The sequence below is a fragment of the Anthonomus grandis genome, chromosome 2, assembly GCF_022605725.1.
Source record: "Anthonomus grandis grandis chromosome 2, icAntGran1.3, whole genome shotgun sequence".
In the NCBI taxonomy this organism is placed as follows: domain Eukaryota; kingdom Metazoa; phylum Arthropoda; class Insecta; order Coleoptera; family Curculionidae; genus Anthonomus; species Anthonomus grandis.
The window spans coordinates 1,195,294-1,213,017 of record NC_065547.1 but is presented as its reverse complement, the minus strand read 5'-3'; the positions used below and the strand labels follow the sequence as shown (position 1 = coordinate 1,213,017).

The following is a 17,724-nucleotide window of genomic DNA, read 5'->3' as shown; positions in this document are numbered from 1 at the left end:
TGGAAATTTAGAAAAAAAAAATACTTTTCCCTCCATATGGTTCAAGATTTACCTGGTGTATGGGGAATTATTGCAAATGCCTTCCCTGCACTCTCCCTTCATAAGGTACTTGGGACAGTTGTCGTGGTCCCTGCAGCACATATCTTCCTTCTTGTGGTAACCTAAGTCGGAGTAGTTTGCTGCCCTATCGCCTTCAAATAAGAATAATTTTTGATTTCGCAAGAAGAACTAATAGGGAATTTTATGCTGATTAAAATGAGTTTAAACACGTTAGGATTGTCTTTTTTAATGCCAAAGATATTTGCGTTTTAGGGTAAAGAGTCGGGCTTAAAGAACCATGTTGTAAAAAGCTTTTTGGCGTGTTGAATATTTTAAAAAAAAATTAGGGATTAAATTTATAAGATCCTATCTAGATAACAAGTTAAAATAGAGAAAGAATTCTCCACGTAATACACAGCGATGTCTGGAGTACCGCAGAGCAGTAACCTTGGTCGATTGCTGTTTGTAATTTTCTTCAATGATTTAACAAATTCTGTATAACATTGTAAATGTCTAATTTTTGCTGATTCTTGACTTCTAAATGGTGTCCGGAAAAAAGAGGCCAATCCGCCGGCCACATATAGGGTAGACCAAAATAATGCGACTTTCGTTATGCCATTTTCTGATTGGGCACTCGGTATTCAATATACAGGGCGTCAAAATGAGAAACATAAAATCGTTTTTTTTTAATAAGTCGAGTGTTTCATAAGATATTAAATTAAAATTTGGTGTGAGGAGGTTTTTTGGAACGAGAAATTGAAATCCGTTCACGGATTTGCTATACCTCGCAGAGGACGCAAACTGCGGTATATTGCATGTCTTAAAAATGCCTGGATTTTCGCGTAATATTTTGGGACATTTTGTCGCCAAACAACGCAGCTCCCACGAAAGTCAGATGTTTACTTACTAATCCCGTCCTCGGTCCGGCCGGGGCGCATATTCATATTTTGCCAACGCTAAGCTCGTTCGGCTTGATTCGTTTTAGCGTAGGCAATAAATACACGCGGAACCAGCACGTTGGCATTTTACATAACGAACAAAAATGTATTATCTCGTAATTCAAAAATATTTCGGAAACTTCCACGAATACGTATATAATAATTTTTAATTACGCATCTTTTAGCATTAAAATATATAATACAGTGTAACTTATAAGGCAAATATGGAATATTTTTGGATTATTCAATAACGAATTTGTTACTTACTTTATGCATACTAGGTACGTTTTAAAGTTTTTTATAAACTGTGTTTTATATAAAACTTCAAGTTTTGCGCAGGAATATATTTTATAATACACCTAATATACGCTAAAAAGATTGAGTTACATATCTATAAAAAATATAAACTTAGATCTTTAGTTTTCTACATAAACATATTTTAAGCCTTACATAAGTTGAACTAAATAATACAGACTATGTAGACAAGGCAAGACATTGTAGTATAGGAATTTGTACTGCGATATTTTAGCTCATATTTTAATTAAAAAAAAATAACAGAACCATAAAATGCTTTATTTTTTAAATTTATTTCCACCTAAACCGATATTGCTCGCAACACATTTCTGAAGAGCATGAGGGGCTTTATTTTTTTTTACCCAAAGTTTCTACTTTTCTTCCTGCTGTTAAGTTTCTACGTCCGGTCATTGCGGATTTCCTTCGGGACACGGATGTTGGTTGGACTGAAATTTTTTTACCCTTATGTAAAATATGTGTTTTACGTTTCGGAAGGGCACCTTTATATTTAAATGAAGTGTAGACTCCAGACATTAGAGCTGTGGAACTATGGGCATGCGTTTCAGCATTACTCAAAAATGCATTAAGAGCAGGATAAAAACCAGTCGGATCGTCTTCTAAATGATGCATTATTCGATTGCTGAATATTTCTTACTTTTGTCTAAGATGTTCGAGATCTTCATTTGATGGTGTATTTATTTGAATTCTGGAGTTTTCTACTATGTTTTCACTGTCAATTTCTTCTAATGTTTAGGGTTTATGAGTACTAGTTTGTTCAATATCAGATAATTTTAACGGGGCAAATGTTTCTGCCAACGGTTTTGTGCCAGTTGCAATTTCATATATTTGTTTTCTAGTAGCAAGTGTCAAAGTATTTGCAACATCCACTATATGAAATTGTTTTATTATAGCCGATTGGTGCTTACACAGTTTTCCTGAGCATCCTTGCGGACAAGAACAAATACCAGATACCATATCAACAAAGTAGGTTTCTGATGAATCTGAACTACTTTTGACGTGGTATTCGCTACTAGAAAGCTGTTCTATTTTATCTAAGAAACATTTTTCTCATCTGGATAATAACGACGTAAGGTAGTTTTTCTTTCCCTATTTAAAACAATATCCAATAGTTTTTGTTTGTAATGAGACTCAAAATTGACAATAACAAAATCAGTTAACTGGTTTAAAGTAAATGCCTTAGTTCTGTCCAGTGGGATGTCTTTAAAAATTCTGAACATAACTTCCACATAATTGTTGGTATCTGATCCACGAGTTATAAATTTCTGCCTATAATTTAAACACCAGCTTTTGATTTTGTTATCTGCCAAATAATATTTGTTAATAAAATTTAAGAATTGTGGATATTTACATTGCTCAAACATTATTTTTTTATTTAATTCAACGTCTTCTTCACTTTTAGATTTCAAAATATTTTTGAACATTTTATATATAAACTGCCTATCTGTCTTCTGAATATGATTATTTGCTGCTCCTAACCATTTCCAAACTGCTTTTAATTCAGGCCAATGCTTCTTTAGCACGTCTCTCAGTTAGATCATTGTCAGTCAGTATTACATTTGGAAAAATTTTCATGGGCATAATTTCTATTAAGGTGGAAACTGCTAAATCAAATAAGTCCTCTTTCTGCGAACTAGAAATAACACACCCTACTGGAATACCTCCTGCCGGAGATACAGTTGCAAAAAAATAAACCATATGATTTTGCACGTCACAGTTGCCAGTTGCATCCACGAATAATATTTCGGACGACTGAATAAGATTATATGCAGCTCTTTGCATAATAGGTGTACATAAACAAACGGCATAGTGATTCCCAGATATTACTATTTTAGACATGGTTGACTTATTATTATCTAAATTGGGCTCTAATGTATCTATCATTCCTTCCCCAGTACGTTCACCATAATTGTCTTTGAAATGCATAGCCCACAAATTTGAAAAATCTGATTTAGTTGGACAAACGTATCTATCTAAAACATAACGTTCATATTCATCGCCTAGTTCTTCCATTTTGATAGCGATGAATGTGTGGTACGCAGATGCTGCTGAATGCCCCTTTTCAAATAATTGTAAAATCTCTTCTTTGGTGGCTTGTCCGACTGGCCTTTTTAGAAGAGCTTTTCCGCTACTTATAGTGTGGTTGTGATCAAAGTTAAGTAATGATACATGGCCAAAATTTGATATCCTCTGAATTTTGTGGTCTAGGCTTTTCAAGAACTACTTTCATTTTCGCAGGACAGTTGATATTACGCGAGACTTCTTCGTGGAGCGAGATTGTTTTACATTGAAGTGACAATGGTAGTATTTTCTTAAAATATTTTTTCTCGATTTTACAACTGGTGTTTTTACAGTTACCTCAATAAATTTGGTCACCCATTCCTGTAAAGAAATATCACCTACTACACTGCACCGCAAAAATAACAGGACACTCAACATTTTTCCAGAAGATACAATACAAACATGACCTAGTTTAAGTACTCATAACTCCTTTAATAATTAAGTTATTGAGTCGTTTGAAAAAGAAAATTATTGAAAAAAAAATTGCTGGCTATAACTTTAATGACAGTATTTTCTACAGAATGCTTAAAAGTTTTGTCACATCTTTCGTAGTTGAATTCTTATGGACTCGCTTGCTCCAAAAAATTTAATCGCCGTGTAGAAAATACTGTCGTCGTCAAAGGATCACAGAGATCATGAAATTATAGTCAGTCATTGATCGATTCAATAGCTTGATTTTTAAACGAGTTATGGGTACTTAAACTAGGTCATGATTGTATTATGTCTTATGGAAAAAATTTGGGTGTCCGGTTAATTTTGCGGTGCAGTGTATATTTTCTTTGCATAAAAAAAAACAAAAAATTGTTGTCAACTTCCATTCCAAAATGCTAATAGATTTATATCTAAACCCCTAACATCAGAACAGTATGACGTTTATGATTCAAAAATATATTTATTATTTTGTTGAATTTTTAGTAACAAAATGATAATCTATAATCTAATAATTCTAAAAATTACCCTGTGTAAGCTACAGTGTAATTTTTTATATTTTCCTATAACCTTTGCAGTTTTTATTTAATAAAATAGTAATGAATATTTAAGTCAAAAATTTCTGGGTTTCTTTTATAATTATCAGATAATTTTATTTATAAAAAAAATAAGCATCATAAAAACTAAACTAATAAATATTATTTATTAAAGCATTGGCAATTTGTAAAGGAAAATAGCTTGGAAATAGCACAACTAGATATAGAAAAACTGATAGGTATATATTAACTGAAACAAGCGGAAAGTAACCAAAAAAAAATGATGAATTTAGTAAAATGATACTGAATAAATGGATCCGCCAATTAGACGGTCTCAATGTGAATACTGTGATATAATATGCAGAAACTTACTATAGAACTACCACCGTCTAATAGTCTAAAGATATTCTAATTATTATTATATTATTAGAATATATTTAGACAGTGGAACTACTATAGGTAACACCCCAGCTCAAGCGCGCCAAGTGATTAACTGATAGGTTAAATTGAAAATCAAAAACGCGCGAAATGAGTAATTTATAGGTTAGAACAAAAATTAAACATAATAAACACACTTACTTCAACCTCTTCGACTGTACTTATATCTATTCTGAACTCGTTGGGATTCACGCCAAAATAATTATAATTAACTGGCCTTTTGTCAGACATTATATTAATTTTATAATACCCTGAATGACCTGAATGCAAGCTATAAACTGAATGGATGAGGATACAATTTAACACAAGCAAGCGAACAAATCTACTGAATTTTGTTATTTTATAATGTGCCAACGTTTCATTTCCGTGTACATATTTTGCCTACGCTTGAACAACCAATGCAACGAATCAAGCCGAACGAGCTTAGCGTTGGCAGAATATGAATATGCGCCCCGGCCGCATATTCATATTCTGCCGCTCTGTCTGACTACTGGTGCTCTGTCGCAGGCACTCGTACACGCGCGACGTTGCAAAATTTCGCGTTTTTGCGGTTTCCTATTAGCGTTGATTGAATATTTGGGAAGATACGCAATCCTGTGTTAAAAAGTGTACCCGGTCGACTATCGGATTGCCGTTCAGTTTCGTGCACCGTGTGGTGCTGCCGCGAAGCGTCAAATCTAGGAACGATTTATTTTAGCTGCGTGGATTGGCTTTTGGCTTCTTTGAGTCAGGTTTTCAACGACGCTGGAATCTCCGGTTACGCGGCCTTGTTGGATATTTTTTTAAGATATGGGATGATGCTGCCAACTATGTTTTTATTTTTTTTTTTTGAACATACAACACGGTGTCATTTATGTGGTGGTCAAGTGATAAGTGATATACTTAAGGGTGGAGGCATATTGAAATTTCTTAAAAGTTAAATTTTTTAAACAAATAATTACTTACCAAAATGTTTTTGAGACAAAAATTAATACAAAAATATATATAAAAAGCTATTTTTACAAAATTACCAACAAAGTTTAATACAAGTTATAATTCCAACAAGCATTATGTTTCCTCCATTTTGTGTTCAAGAGGGTCAAGTTTTTAAATAAAAAGCCCGTTGCACTTAATTAACTAAAAACTAATATACAAAAAATATGTGGAACAAATTTTAAGATATAAGTAGGTTTCACGTAAATATTATAAAGAATAATTGAAATAATTCATAAGACTTAATACCGATGGTAATATAACTTCTTGATCAATAATTTTTTGTAAAATGTAACCCATTTTGTCATGTGATTCAATATCTGAAAAATTGTGCAGCGTAGTGAGATCTGTAAAGTAAGGGGTTGTGAGTGAGGATGTTAATAGAAATAGAAAATAGACCACATTTTAAGTTTTAAGCGACACAGGAAAATTCTCAATTACCAGTTGTTACAACTATACTTAAAACAATAAAAAGATACCTAGTAAGAAAAAAAAAACATTTCGTTTAAAGACCCCGCATCACGGTTATACAGGACGTCAATAGAGGTGGTATAATTAGAGGAAAGTTGAGCAATATAGTGTCCTTTTATAATAAAATCTAAATACTTCCTAAATTTTGCAAAAAATTCAAATTTGGCAAAATCATTTTATTTTTTTTCTGGCGTTATTTCAAAATATATGACAAAAGTATTTATTAAATGAATAAATTATTGTGACCACTTTTTCTCGCCTATACGATGACACCTTTAAATTTAAAATACGACGTTCTGTCTTTAAAGAGCCATCATCAACTTTGTTTTTCTTTGTCGGCGCTATATTGACCATTTGCAGTTTAACGACGCGGGAATCTTTGGCCGCCCGGCCGTTTTGTTATTTTTTTAAGACAAGGGCGATGATGATAACAGCGCTTTTATTTATTTTGTTATTGCCGATATTTAAATGCGCTGTGATCTCGCATAAATAACTAGATAAATGTGGTGGTCAAGTAATGTATTGGAAGGTGCTATCTCTTACAACTTAAATTTTATTAACAAATAATAAATTACTTACCAAAATCCTTTTTTGAGACAAAAATAAATAAATAAAAACAAAACAAAAATGCAACAGGCTTTTATTTATTAATTAGAAAATTAACAAAAACATTAAATAAAGATGATGATATAGGTAGGTTCCACGTAAATATAAAGAAAGAGTAAATTAAATAATTAAAGATTTAATATCTATATACGGTACTATAGTTTTTTAGAGTCAATAATTTTTTGCACAAAGTAGCCCGTAATTTGATTTTTGACAATACGGGTTTGTGAAACCAGCCAATATCTCAAAAACTGTGTAGGGTAGTGAGATCTGTGAAGTACACTTTTTTTGGATAAAAATATTGAAAAATAGATACCTTTAACTGAAATTAATATAAAAATAAAATCGCAAAATTTAAAAGGTTTTGAATAAGGGTGTAACAACACTATAAAATATAGAAAATAGACCACATTTTAATTTGCAATACAGGCAAACACTTAATTACTAATTCTTAAAACTAGAAAAAGTTAATAAGAAAAAAAAACAAATATTTTGTTTAACAGTATGAAGGGTCTCATCGCGATTATACAGGATGTCCAAAATAGGGATGAGCAGTAAATGGTTTAATTAGGCGAAAGTTGCGCAATATAAACGCAATGATTGAATAAATGCAATCTAAAAATTGGAAAAATGCCAAATACTTCCTAATATTCAGGAAAAAGGTGAAATTTGGCAAAATGGTTTGTTATTTTTTTCTGGCGTTATTTGAAAATATAAAATAAAATCATTTATACATTGTTGTAAACACTTTCTCTCATTTACAAGTTAACATCTTTAACTTTTAAATCCGACGTTCCTTCTTTAGAGAGTCATAATCAACTTTGTTTCTTCTTGTCGACGCCATGTTGGGCACTTGCAGTTTTGAATAACCCTTTTAATTACTTTTTCAACGAGGTAATTTCTAGTGAGTAGTTGGAATCATCCCTATTAAATATTATATATCTCTCTCTTTTAAATACAATTTCGAATTTCAATAAATTCAAAACATACTTTATTCATAAATACGTTGAAATAAACGGTACCTACTTGTTGACATGGTACTTCTATGATATAAAATAGGCACATTAATCGACATATTACTAACACATAATTTAAAAATAATACTGGATTGTGCTGCCAAATATCAACTTGAATATGCGTGCCAGGCAATACATTTGTATCAATTGTATCTACAAAGAAAAACTTTCTAAAGACTTGTATTATACTATCTGGTAAATTTAGAGACATTTAAGTACAAGTGCTCAAAATTGACCAGTGCATTCAATTTTTTGTTTATTAAATATTAGGATTATTATAAATATATATAATAATATTACGATTTTCGAAACACCGTCAAAGGCTAAAGTATCTAACAGAAAATTGAAAAGTAATCACCCAAAAGTAGTTTTCACTGTATTTTATTACTTAGATCTGTTATAAGTTACTTATTTTATTGGGTATTACGTCACTTATAGCAAAAATCAATTTATAAAATACCATTAAAAATATATTACTTGTAATAATCAATATTTAACAACTGAAAAATATTTTATTAAAGATATCTTAATACAAAATAATTATTTTAGTTTGTTAGTTTAATTAGAGTTTGATAATGCACGTATAAAATTGAATCAACCAATTTTTACGACAAATCTTATTTTACTATTTATTCCAGGTTTTTCTTATAAGATAAAAAGCATTGCTAAAAAATTTAACATAAGAATTATTTTTAAATCACAAAACACATTACGATATTTATTAAGAAAAACTTAACCTTTCAATTAAAATGAACTTAATAAAAATCTAATATATAAAATTCTTTGTACTTGTGGTAAATTTTACATAGGTGAAACCTGTAGACCATTACCAATAAGAATTAATGAACATAAATCTTACATAAATAAATATATACCTATAGATATACCTATAGATATAAATATAGACCCTATAAATAAAAAGTAATATCCTATAAAAAGCTTCTTTATCCCGCCCAAAAATGTTTGTGATACGTCTTTAACATCTTCTAGTTAGCAAATTAAATGGCCTGTTAAATTTAAAATATTTGTTTGCTGTAGAACTTTTTTTGAAAAGCGAAGCTTTCTTAAAATAAATAGGCATTTCCAAATTTTGCTAAAAAACAAAAAAACTTTTTATCCTAAAATGATGAGATCTATCGTTCATTTACATTTGTGCATTAAAAGAATTATCCTGTCTATATGTAAGTAATATATAATAATAATTATAGTTATAATAATATTATAATACTTATTGTCGTAATAGGTAAGGTTTGTCACCAACTTGTAAAAGGGTTTGAAAATATGCAAAAGGGCAAATAGGAATATTTTCAGTAATGCGAGCTCGAGAATGAGCATTAAAAATATACCCACTCATGTACTTTTAATACAACAGTTAAAAAAATCTGCCTATCAAAAGTAAAGTGTCAAGTTTAAGTAATATTATAATATTCTTTACTTACCATTTTCCCAATTTATTGATGAAACTTTTGCATCTAAACTCTCAAGGCTTTGAGCGTTACATGAGGTATCAGGCAAAGAAATTGTGTTTCTAGAGGCCGGTTCTATAATTTAGAGTAAATTTATAACACTAATGTGGAAGGAAACAGTAAAATACCAAAAATAATACCTTTCCATGAAATTGGTACAGCTGATTTTAAAAGTCTCTTTCGCTTATTACTTACTGCAATATATATTTTATCAAAATGTTTCTCGCAAACCACATTGTTTTTAAATAAATTTTCATCCATAACATATGTTTCCGCATTGCCTATATTTTCTCTCCACTGGTTAAGCAACACTGGTTTTAAAATCGGAAATTTGAAAAAACTGAGAACATTGTTTTTACATTTTCTTACATTATTGCACCCACGATACGCACACTGATTAATTTTGCCTAAAGGAGCCATTGTCTCACAAACTAAACACATTTACATATATCTATCTATTTGTGATTATGATATGCAAGAAAAATTTTTAACAACTACCAAATTGTAATACGGCAAACACGAACCTGTGCAAAAACTCTCCCACACGACTCTGGGATGATCGGCCGATTACTAACGAGAAGCGACGGACGAAATTATTTTCGCGCATACTGGAGAGAATCGCCATCTATTTTTCACGCATATTTGCGGTCACGCTTTAGCCCATAAGGTTGCGTATCTTCCCAAATATTCAATCAACGCTATTAGTAACGAACGAAAACACGATCTGTATATAGCCATGCCTTTTCATTCTATTAGATATTTGCATGTAAAGACAAAAAATCCGGCTCGAAGAACCTTGTCATAAACAGTTTTTCGCAAAAATCCCCGTGAATATTAAATATACAAAAAAATTACAAAGGATAAAAAAATATTTATTTTTTTATAATTTATACGAATATAAAGAATTTTTTTATTATTTTCCACTTTTTCTTATAAAAATTAAAAAAAAATGACAAATTCGCTATGGTTCGCCCAAACTCGATGTGGTTAGCTCTTTTTATTGCAAAGATATTTGCATTTAAAGACAAGAAATCCGGCTGGAAGGACTATGTTGCAAACAGTGCAAAAAGGCAAAAAATGTCCGGCTCAAGGGGCCATGTATATAGTTTTTCGCAAATATCTCGGTTAAAATTAAATTTACAAAAAAATTACATAGGACAAAAAATATTTTAAAAATCCGTAAAAATGTTGAAAAATATTTGTAGATTGATATAATGAACTCAAATACGATGGAGCGATTTTTTTCCATTGCAAATATATTTGCATTTAGACATGAAATCCGGCTTGAAGAACCATGTCCTAAACAATTTTTGCAAATATCTTCATTAACATTAAATATATAAAAAAAATATTTGATTTTTTATGATTTATATGCAGAGTTTTTATTATTTTTCACTTTTTTTAACAAAAGTCCAACATATTTGAAAAATTCACAAATATATGAAAAAGGAATTTTAAACTGATTAAAAAAAAACCGAAACACGATATAGCTATCTCCGTTCATTGCAAAGGTATTTGCATTTAAAGATAAAAATCCAGCTCAAAGAGCCATGTCGTAAACAGTTTTTCGCAAATATCTCCGTTAATATTAAATATGCAAAAAAACTACAAGGGACAAAAAATAGACGTATTGTTCCCTTATTACCTGGTCCACACCATTTAGTACCGGGATAGATGAACCCCCCTTGTTGCTGAATCAGCTTCACCTTGTCAGCGCACACCTCCTCCAACTTTTCTATGGCGTCGTCTGACATTTGACGCACCCTGGCCGCATCCGATGCCAACAACATCGTACGAATAGTTCCTCTTTTAAAAATTAATTAATTATTCCACTTTTTTATATTATTCTTGTTGTGCATTATTCACCTGTCTGTGTGAACGTGGCAATAGGGTTGCTGCGTTGTCAGCTCGATCATTCTTGACATGCTACTGTCCGATATTAGTACAGTGCTACCTAAAGCTGCTGATACGTATGCTAAGATGTGGCATAGGTGGATCCCCTAAAAAAAGGTGACAAAGGGCCTGTCAAATGTTATAATTAGGAGGCGTTTACACTTTTAATTACGCAATCATTAAGTTAAACCTGACTAAGTAGATTGCGTGTTGTATTAAAAAGAAACGAGTTTGATATGGGCTGAACCACCTTGATCCGATCGTTATTGTACAACCTTAAACTTTGCCTCTTTTGGTATTTATAATTAAAGTTCAACTCTGCTAATTTATGGTTTAAAAATATTGAAATTCGTAAATAATGGTTTTTAACCTCTCTGTTGCGTGTTTTAAAGTAAAATAATGCGGCACATGCCAAAATTCTCATATGGGCGGATCGTCTTAAAACTGGGTCATGATCGTTTTTATATTTGACCCATCGAGAATCAAATACGAAATATTCATTGTTTGATTTTTTAATAGAATGTCAAGGGAAGTTTTATTTACTAGACAAATATATCTATATATATGGTTGTGTAACGATAAATAGGTATTCTTGAATATTTATAAATAACTGTATTGAGTAAAATAAATACGTTTTTTGATTGTCAAGGAAGGGCACTTCTTACAAACAGTAAAAAAATACAGGTATTATAGTAATTTAATATAGGGTGTGCCAACAAGGTGTACGGCTAAGATAGCGCCTTAACGATAGGAGATAGAGCAAAAAGTTCTACAGCAAAGTTGTAGGGTTGACATAAAACCCACGAACTAAAAATATTTTTATGTATACTGGGTGTGTCACAAAAAAGTTACTATAAAATATGATTTTTTTAAATAGTACGCCCTATATTATGGTACTAAAATGTAAGGCAAAAAGTGTACTTTACTTTGGTATAACGTTTTTAAAATTTCTGTGCGGCGTTGCAACAGTAATTAATTTTTTTATGTTATGTTTTGCCTTTTAGAAGGTTCGTTTAAAAAATCATAATAATGTTTTTTTAGATTTTAAAAATACGTTAAAATAAAAAATACAGCCCTTTTCAAAAAATACAACTTTTTGATTTTTTCCAAGTTTTTCAAAATCGGAAAAAGATAAAATCGTTCTGAAAGCGGCACTAAATTGGTAACTAAATGATAGGTCTATAATTTAGTATAATTTAGGGATAACCCTATAACTTTCCCCATTTAACCAATTTTCTATCTCTTATAGTTTCCAAGATACTCATACATGTACACCCAATTTGGGCCACACTGTATATCTGTGCATGACAGGCGATACTAGAGAAGAGGACACGGATCTACATAATTAATGAGTTTATTAATTATGTCGTGAATAACACAACAAAACCTTACGATCTATGGTGTGTACCGACCACCTAAGAATAGATATTTATTTATTGAGATACAGGTACACATTCGCAGCAATAACATTACAGTCATTACAAGTTACTTACAACTTAATTTTTACCTAGCACACGCCACGTTTTTGTATCATGTAGTTAGCATTGCACGCCCGCATATTAGGACGCAGCACAGCTTAAGCCACAAATGTGCCAAACAAAACGTGTGTCGCCCAGTGTTCGAGACACAGATTTCGTGAGCGAGTGTGCAAAATAATTGCAAAACAATGCAGGAAGAACTTATTGAGGCTGTCAGAAAATTTCCTGTTCTAAATGATACAAATGATCCCTCATATATGAAATCCAAACTAAAAGATGACATCTGGAACACGATTGCTAAACATGTTAAATTAAAAACCGGTAAGTACATAATACAAATATACAGATAAAAACAATTTAGGATAGTTTATGATGTTTTATTTTTAAATTAAAAACATTTTACGGTATACATACAAACTGAAAACATTGCTATCGAAAATTTGTTGGATGATGCAATATTTTTTATTATGAATTTAAAATTTTTCACTTCGAACACTTTGCTCTTGCCAGGGTACATTACCATCCGTGTTGAAATACGCTGGAAACTTTTTTCTCACCGCAAAAGCATTCAATGAACTTCTACTATTTGTTAGTCGTAAGGGAAGTAACTGAGATGTAGGCATTTCTTTTAGTTGTTCGTCCAAAATATTTACCTTTTCTTTTGTCAAATAGTTGTGTAATATACAAGCTGCTTTCACGATACTGACGACACTGTCCACTTTTATTTCAAATGCTTTTTTGAAAATACGAAATCGCGAAGCTAGAATTCCAAAAGCACATTCTGCACACTGGCGCGCTCGTGACAATCTGTAATTAAATACTTTAGTGTTGTAATTACCAAGCACGTTTCTTCTTGGATAGGGTCTCATAAAATTTTGTGTTAAAGGAAATGCCTCATCCCCTACGAAAACGTAAGGCAAAAGTTCTTCAACTGTTGGTAGTTCACTGGGTTCTGGTAGATTCAAAGTTTTGTTTGCTATTTTTTTCCTAATGGACTACAAGAAAAAATATTTCCATCGCTAAATCTTCCCATTGCTCCAATATCTATTGTTGTAAACTTATAGCATCAACACTCGCCATTAAGACAATGGAAAAATGATGTTTATAGTTATAATATGAGGATCCCGTTTTTGACGGTTTCTTTATAACTATATGTTTACCGTCAACGCCACCTACGCAACGCGGGTAGTGCCATTTGTCTTCAAAGTCCAAAGATATTTTTTGCCACATTTCAGTAGTGGGCTGTGGTAAATATACGGGTTGCATATTTTCCCAAATAGCTGTTGATAGATCAAGAACGATATTGGAAACCGTGCGATCGCCCAATCTGTAGCTGTAGGCTATACTTTTGTAACTGTCTTCCGACGCCAAATATCTGTAAATGAAAAAAACATAGATATTATTAATAAAAATAATGAATACAGATATCTTTCATTTTAAATCTAATTAGAATAAAAGAACCACATCCTATCTAATACTATTTTCAGAATAGAATATTTTTAAAATGCTAGAAATCTTTTATGAACCAAAAAAAAAACTACAAAAATATAACTACTGAATAAAATGGTTTTATCTTACCTGTTAAAATGCTTTAATGAAACACACACACTTATAACTAGTGCTGGCAACCGAAATCGATTTTTCGGTTAACCGATTAACCGGTTTTCAGTTAACCGCGGTTTTCGTCAAAACCGAAAATCGGATATTCGATTAATCGGTTTTCGGTTAACCACGGTTTTGGTTAATTAAAACCGAATATAAAGCAAATCGGTTTTCGAGTAAATCAAATACCGAATAATCAAATTTCTGTTAACCGACGTTTTTGAACTTTTGACCAAAACCAAAAACCGGTTAGGTGGTTAGTGGATTGTTGGTTGACTATGACCGTGATTTTAAAGGTAAACCAACCAAATCAAAGAGAAAAAACGGCTTTGTTAAAAATTTATAACCACTTTAGTTCTAGTGCTTCCAGAAGGGAAAATTTAAAGGAATTTGTTGAGTTTCTAGATTTAGAATGGTTATCTTCAGGGCCTGCTATTCAGCGACTTCTTAAAAAATACCCGGCAATATTATCCTATTTTATTTCATTGGGTAATGAATATCCCTTACCTATTAAAAAACTTCTCGAAATTGAGAAATATGAAGAAAGAAGTGACGCTTATTTACACTCCAAAACAGTAATTTACTTACATTTTTGTGCCAATTTATTTCCCGTTTTTGAGAAAGTCTCGCTAATTTTACAAAATGAATCTACTACATCTACACATTTATTTGAAATTATGTTGAATTTCAAGAAAAGTTTAGAGAACCGTTTAGAAGAAGAATTTTTTGGATCCTATGCTATGCAAAATATCAAGAACCTAAAACCTATGTCGTTAAAGTGGACAAAAACAAGGAATAGATGTTCAGTGGATTTAATTAAAAGCGAACTTCAAATTTCATATTACTTCAATTTAAGTGGTGCGGAATTCGTAGAGAAGATTAAAAATGATCAATCTCTTATTTTGGCAGCAAAATCAAATAAAAAGTATTCTTTTAAAAATAAATAAAATTATAACTTTAGTTTTTAGCATTTCTATTTAGTTAGAATTAGTATATAGTGTACCTAGTACCTTTCTTAAATTTAAGTAAACTAGAAATATTAATTTTTCTTTTTAGATGTAGTTGTAGTTAAATAAATAGTCAAGTGTATTAGAATGTAGTCAGGTTAAGTTTCTTTTTGGATCCTACTTCTAATAAATAATATTATTTAGTTTTTACTTTTAGGCAAATATAATAAAATGTAGATAACAAATTTAAGAGTAGTTTTTTTTAAATCAATTTTATAATATTTGGAATTTTTGACTGTGTCAGTTCTGTCCCGATTTTCTAAACAGAAAAGGTGGCAACCCTGCAAGGGCAAGATATTTCAAATTTCGCGGCAATGGTAGAGGTTTTTAATGGATCTTCAAAAGTAAAAGTTGTGAGACTGGACAATAATGCTATATTGAAAATCTAAACTCTTCTGCCTATAACTCTTCCTACACTTAAAGGAACATTGAAATGTCACGAAATATGTTAGTGTCAATCATCTCCAAACGTCATCTCTGTGAGATTCCTGTCCTGTTTGATATGTAGCCCAGACGAAACCTGCTCACACTACAATCTTGGTCAAATTCTGCTTTCATTTAGCGATGGTTAGGACATGATAATCATGATAAAATTGAGTCATATTATTTATTGTTAGGTACTACTGCAACAGGCAGAGATCGGCTAAGATATGAAGACAACTACCCATCTTCTGATGAGGAAGTTCCTGCAGCAAAAGAAGACTATGATGGTTCAAGCGATGAAGATATTCCTCTACACCAGTATTACACAAATAAAATGCTTGTAGAACTCATTAGGCAAGACTCTTTTGTTGTGGTGAAACTTTGTGGAAAAAAAATAATTGGGCATTATGTAGGTAAAATAATTTCAGTGGATCAAGATAACGAATACACAGTCTCGTTTATGAAAAAAGTCGGTAATAATCTTTTTGAATTTCCTGATAAACCTGACATTTCTACAATCGATAAAAATGACATTATGAAAGTTTTAACTAAGTGGAATATTAATGAATTTAAAGATACTTACTCTTTTGATATTATAAAAGGTTTTGATAATTTTTATTTATAAGTTATAGAGGGCTTAATTTCCATTAATTTTTTAAAATTTTTGTTCTTAACATTTTCTTTAGGAACTGAATCTTGTGTTCATGAAAAATAAAGTTTGTTTTGTTTTAATATATTTATAACATACATAAGAAATGGTGTATTTTCTTTCACAGTTTCCTCCGTTACCTTAATTCCCTACTCCGTTACATCGAACCTCCACTCCGTTAAGTCCAAAAATTAAAATTTTCTGTTTTTGTATGAAATTGTTATTTGGAAGCTGGTAAACATATCAAAATTATTAAACGACATATTACTCTATCTAATACTATAAAAATATATGTAAAAAAGATACATGTATGTATTATGAAAAAAAAAGTAAAATGTTTTGGTTTTGACAAGAATGACCTATATTCTACATTTTAATAAATATACCTTGACGATATACGGTTGATAAATATACGAAAACCAAAAATTTACTAAAAACTCATTGACTAAATATATATTTAACGATAATAATATATGATGTGTTGCTCTTAAGTGAGAATTCTTTATAATTTTTTTTTAGTTTAGGATATACTAACAAAAAAAAACTTATTTTTTGTTAGTTCTACGTCCTACTTTTAAAAATATTAATTTAATGGTCTGATATAAATAAATTTAAAAATGTCATAATAAATACAATAAGCGAATAAATAATTTATTTTGTTTATTTAAGATGAAATATTAATAGACATTATTCAAAAATGTTGAAATAAACCCCCGTCCCTTTTCATTCGTTTGAAATAAAGATGGCATTTCAAAAAGCCTTTTAAAGTGTTTAAAAAGACGCAAATGTACTTTTTATGAATATTTAAATGCTTCGATTAATTTACCATAATTTTTTTTATAATACTTACTCTCAATTTAGGCAAAAGGTTTTTCCAAAGATTGGCATTAGTACTTTAGAAAGAACAATCGAAAAAAAAACTTAAATAGTGTATTAATAATTTATATGTGCAAACTTACCTTCATTTTTATTGCACCCACTGTAAATAAAAATAAATTATTTATAAGGCATTTTTGTACATATGGCTTTTGTGACAAAATGAACAATTAAGCGAAAAAACACTGTAAGATCATTAAGCTTAAGCTAACGTTATCACTATTTATAATTATACAAAATTATATATATAATTATTATGTAGATTATTTAGCAAGGAGCAATATTTATTATTATATCTTACCAACTGAAGCGCTGCTTTACTCAAATAAACAAAAATAATTATTATGATAAAAAAAAGATTGTTTTTCTTTTAAATAAACAGTAAATTAAACCACGCACTAATGACGAGAGAATTATATGCTAAATAAATGACTGCATATAGTAAAACGTGTATTACAAGATTAAAAAAAAATTGTCCCCTGCTTACCTTCGTACATTGAGAAATTTAAAAT

The 17,724-nt window shown here is 30.6% G+C and overlaps 1 protein-coding gene across 4 annotated transcripts in view; it reads right to left on the bottom strand.

Annotated features, from left to right (window-relative positions):
- Nucleotides 1-17,724, bottom strand: part of LOC126733530 (phospholipase A2 phaiodactylipin-like) — a 23,499-nt gene extending 5,775 nt beyond the window's left edge. For 2 of the 4 annotated variants that reach the window (XM_050436870.1, XM_050436867.1), the window contains exons 1-5: nucleotides 17,700-17,724; nucleotides 17,296-17,315; nucleotides 11,151-11,284; nucleotides 10,930-11,090; nucleotides 53-191 (exon numbers count right to left, since the gene is read on the bottom strand). In XM_050436870.1, the coding sequence (XP_050292827.1) occupies nucleotides 53-191; nucleotides 10,930-11,090; nucleotides 11,151-11,284; nucleotides 17,296-17,315; nucleotides 17,700-17,709 (464 nt within the window). In that variant the 5' untranslated portion in view covers nucleotides 17,710-17,724. Of the gene's footprint in view, nucleotides 1-52; nucleotides 192-10,929; nucleotides 11,091-11,150; nucleotides 11,285-17,295; nucleotides 17,460-17,513; nucleotides 17,653-17,699 lie in introns of those variants that run through there. The other 2 variants (XM_050436869.1, XM_050436868.1) reach the window with 2 other exon arrangements.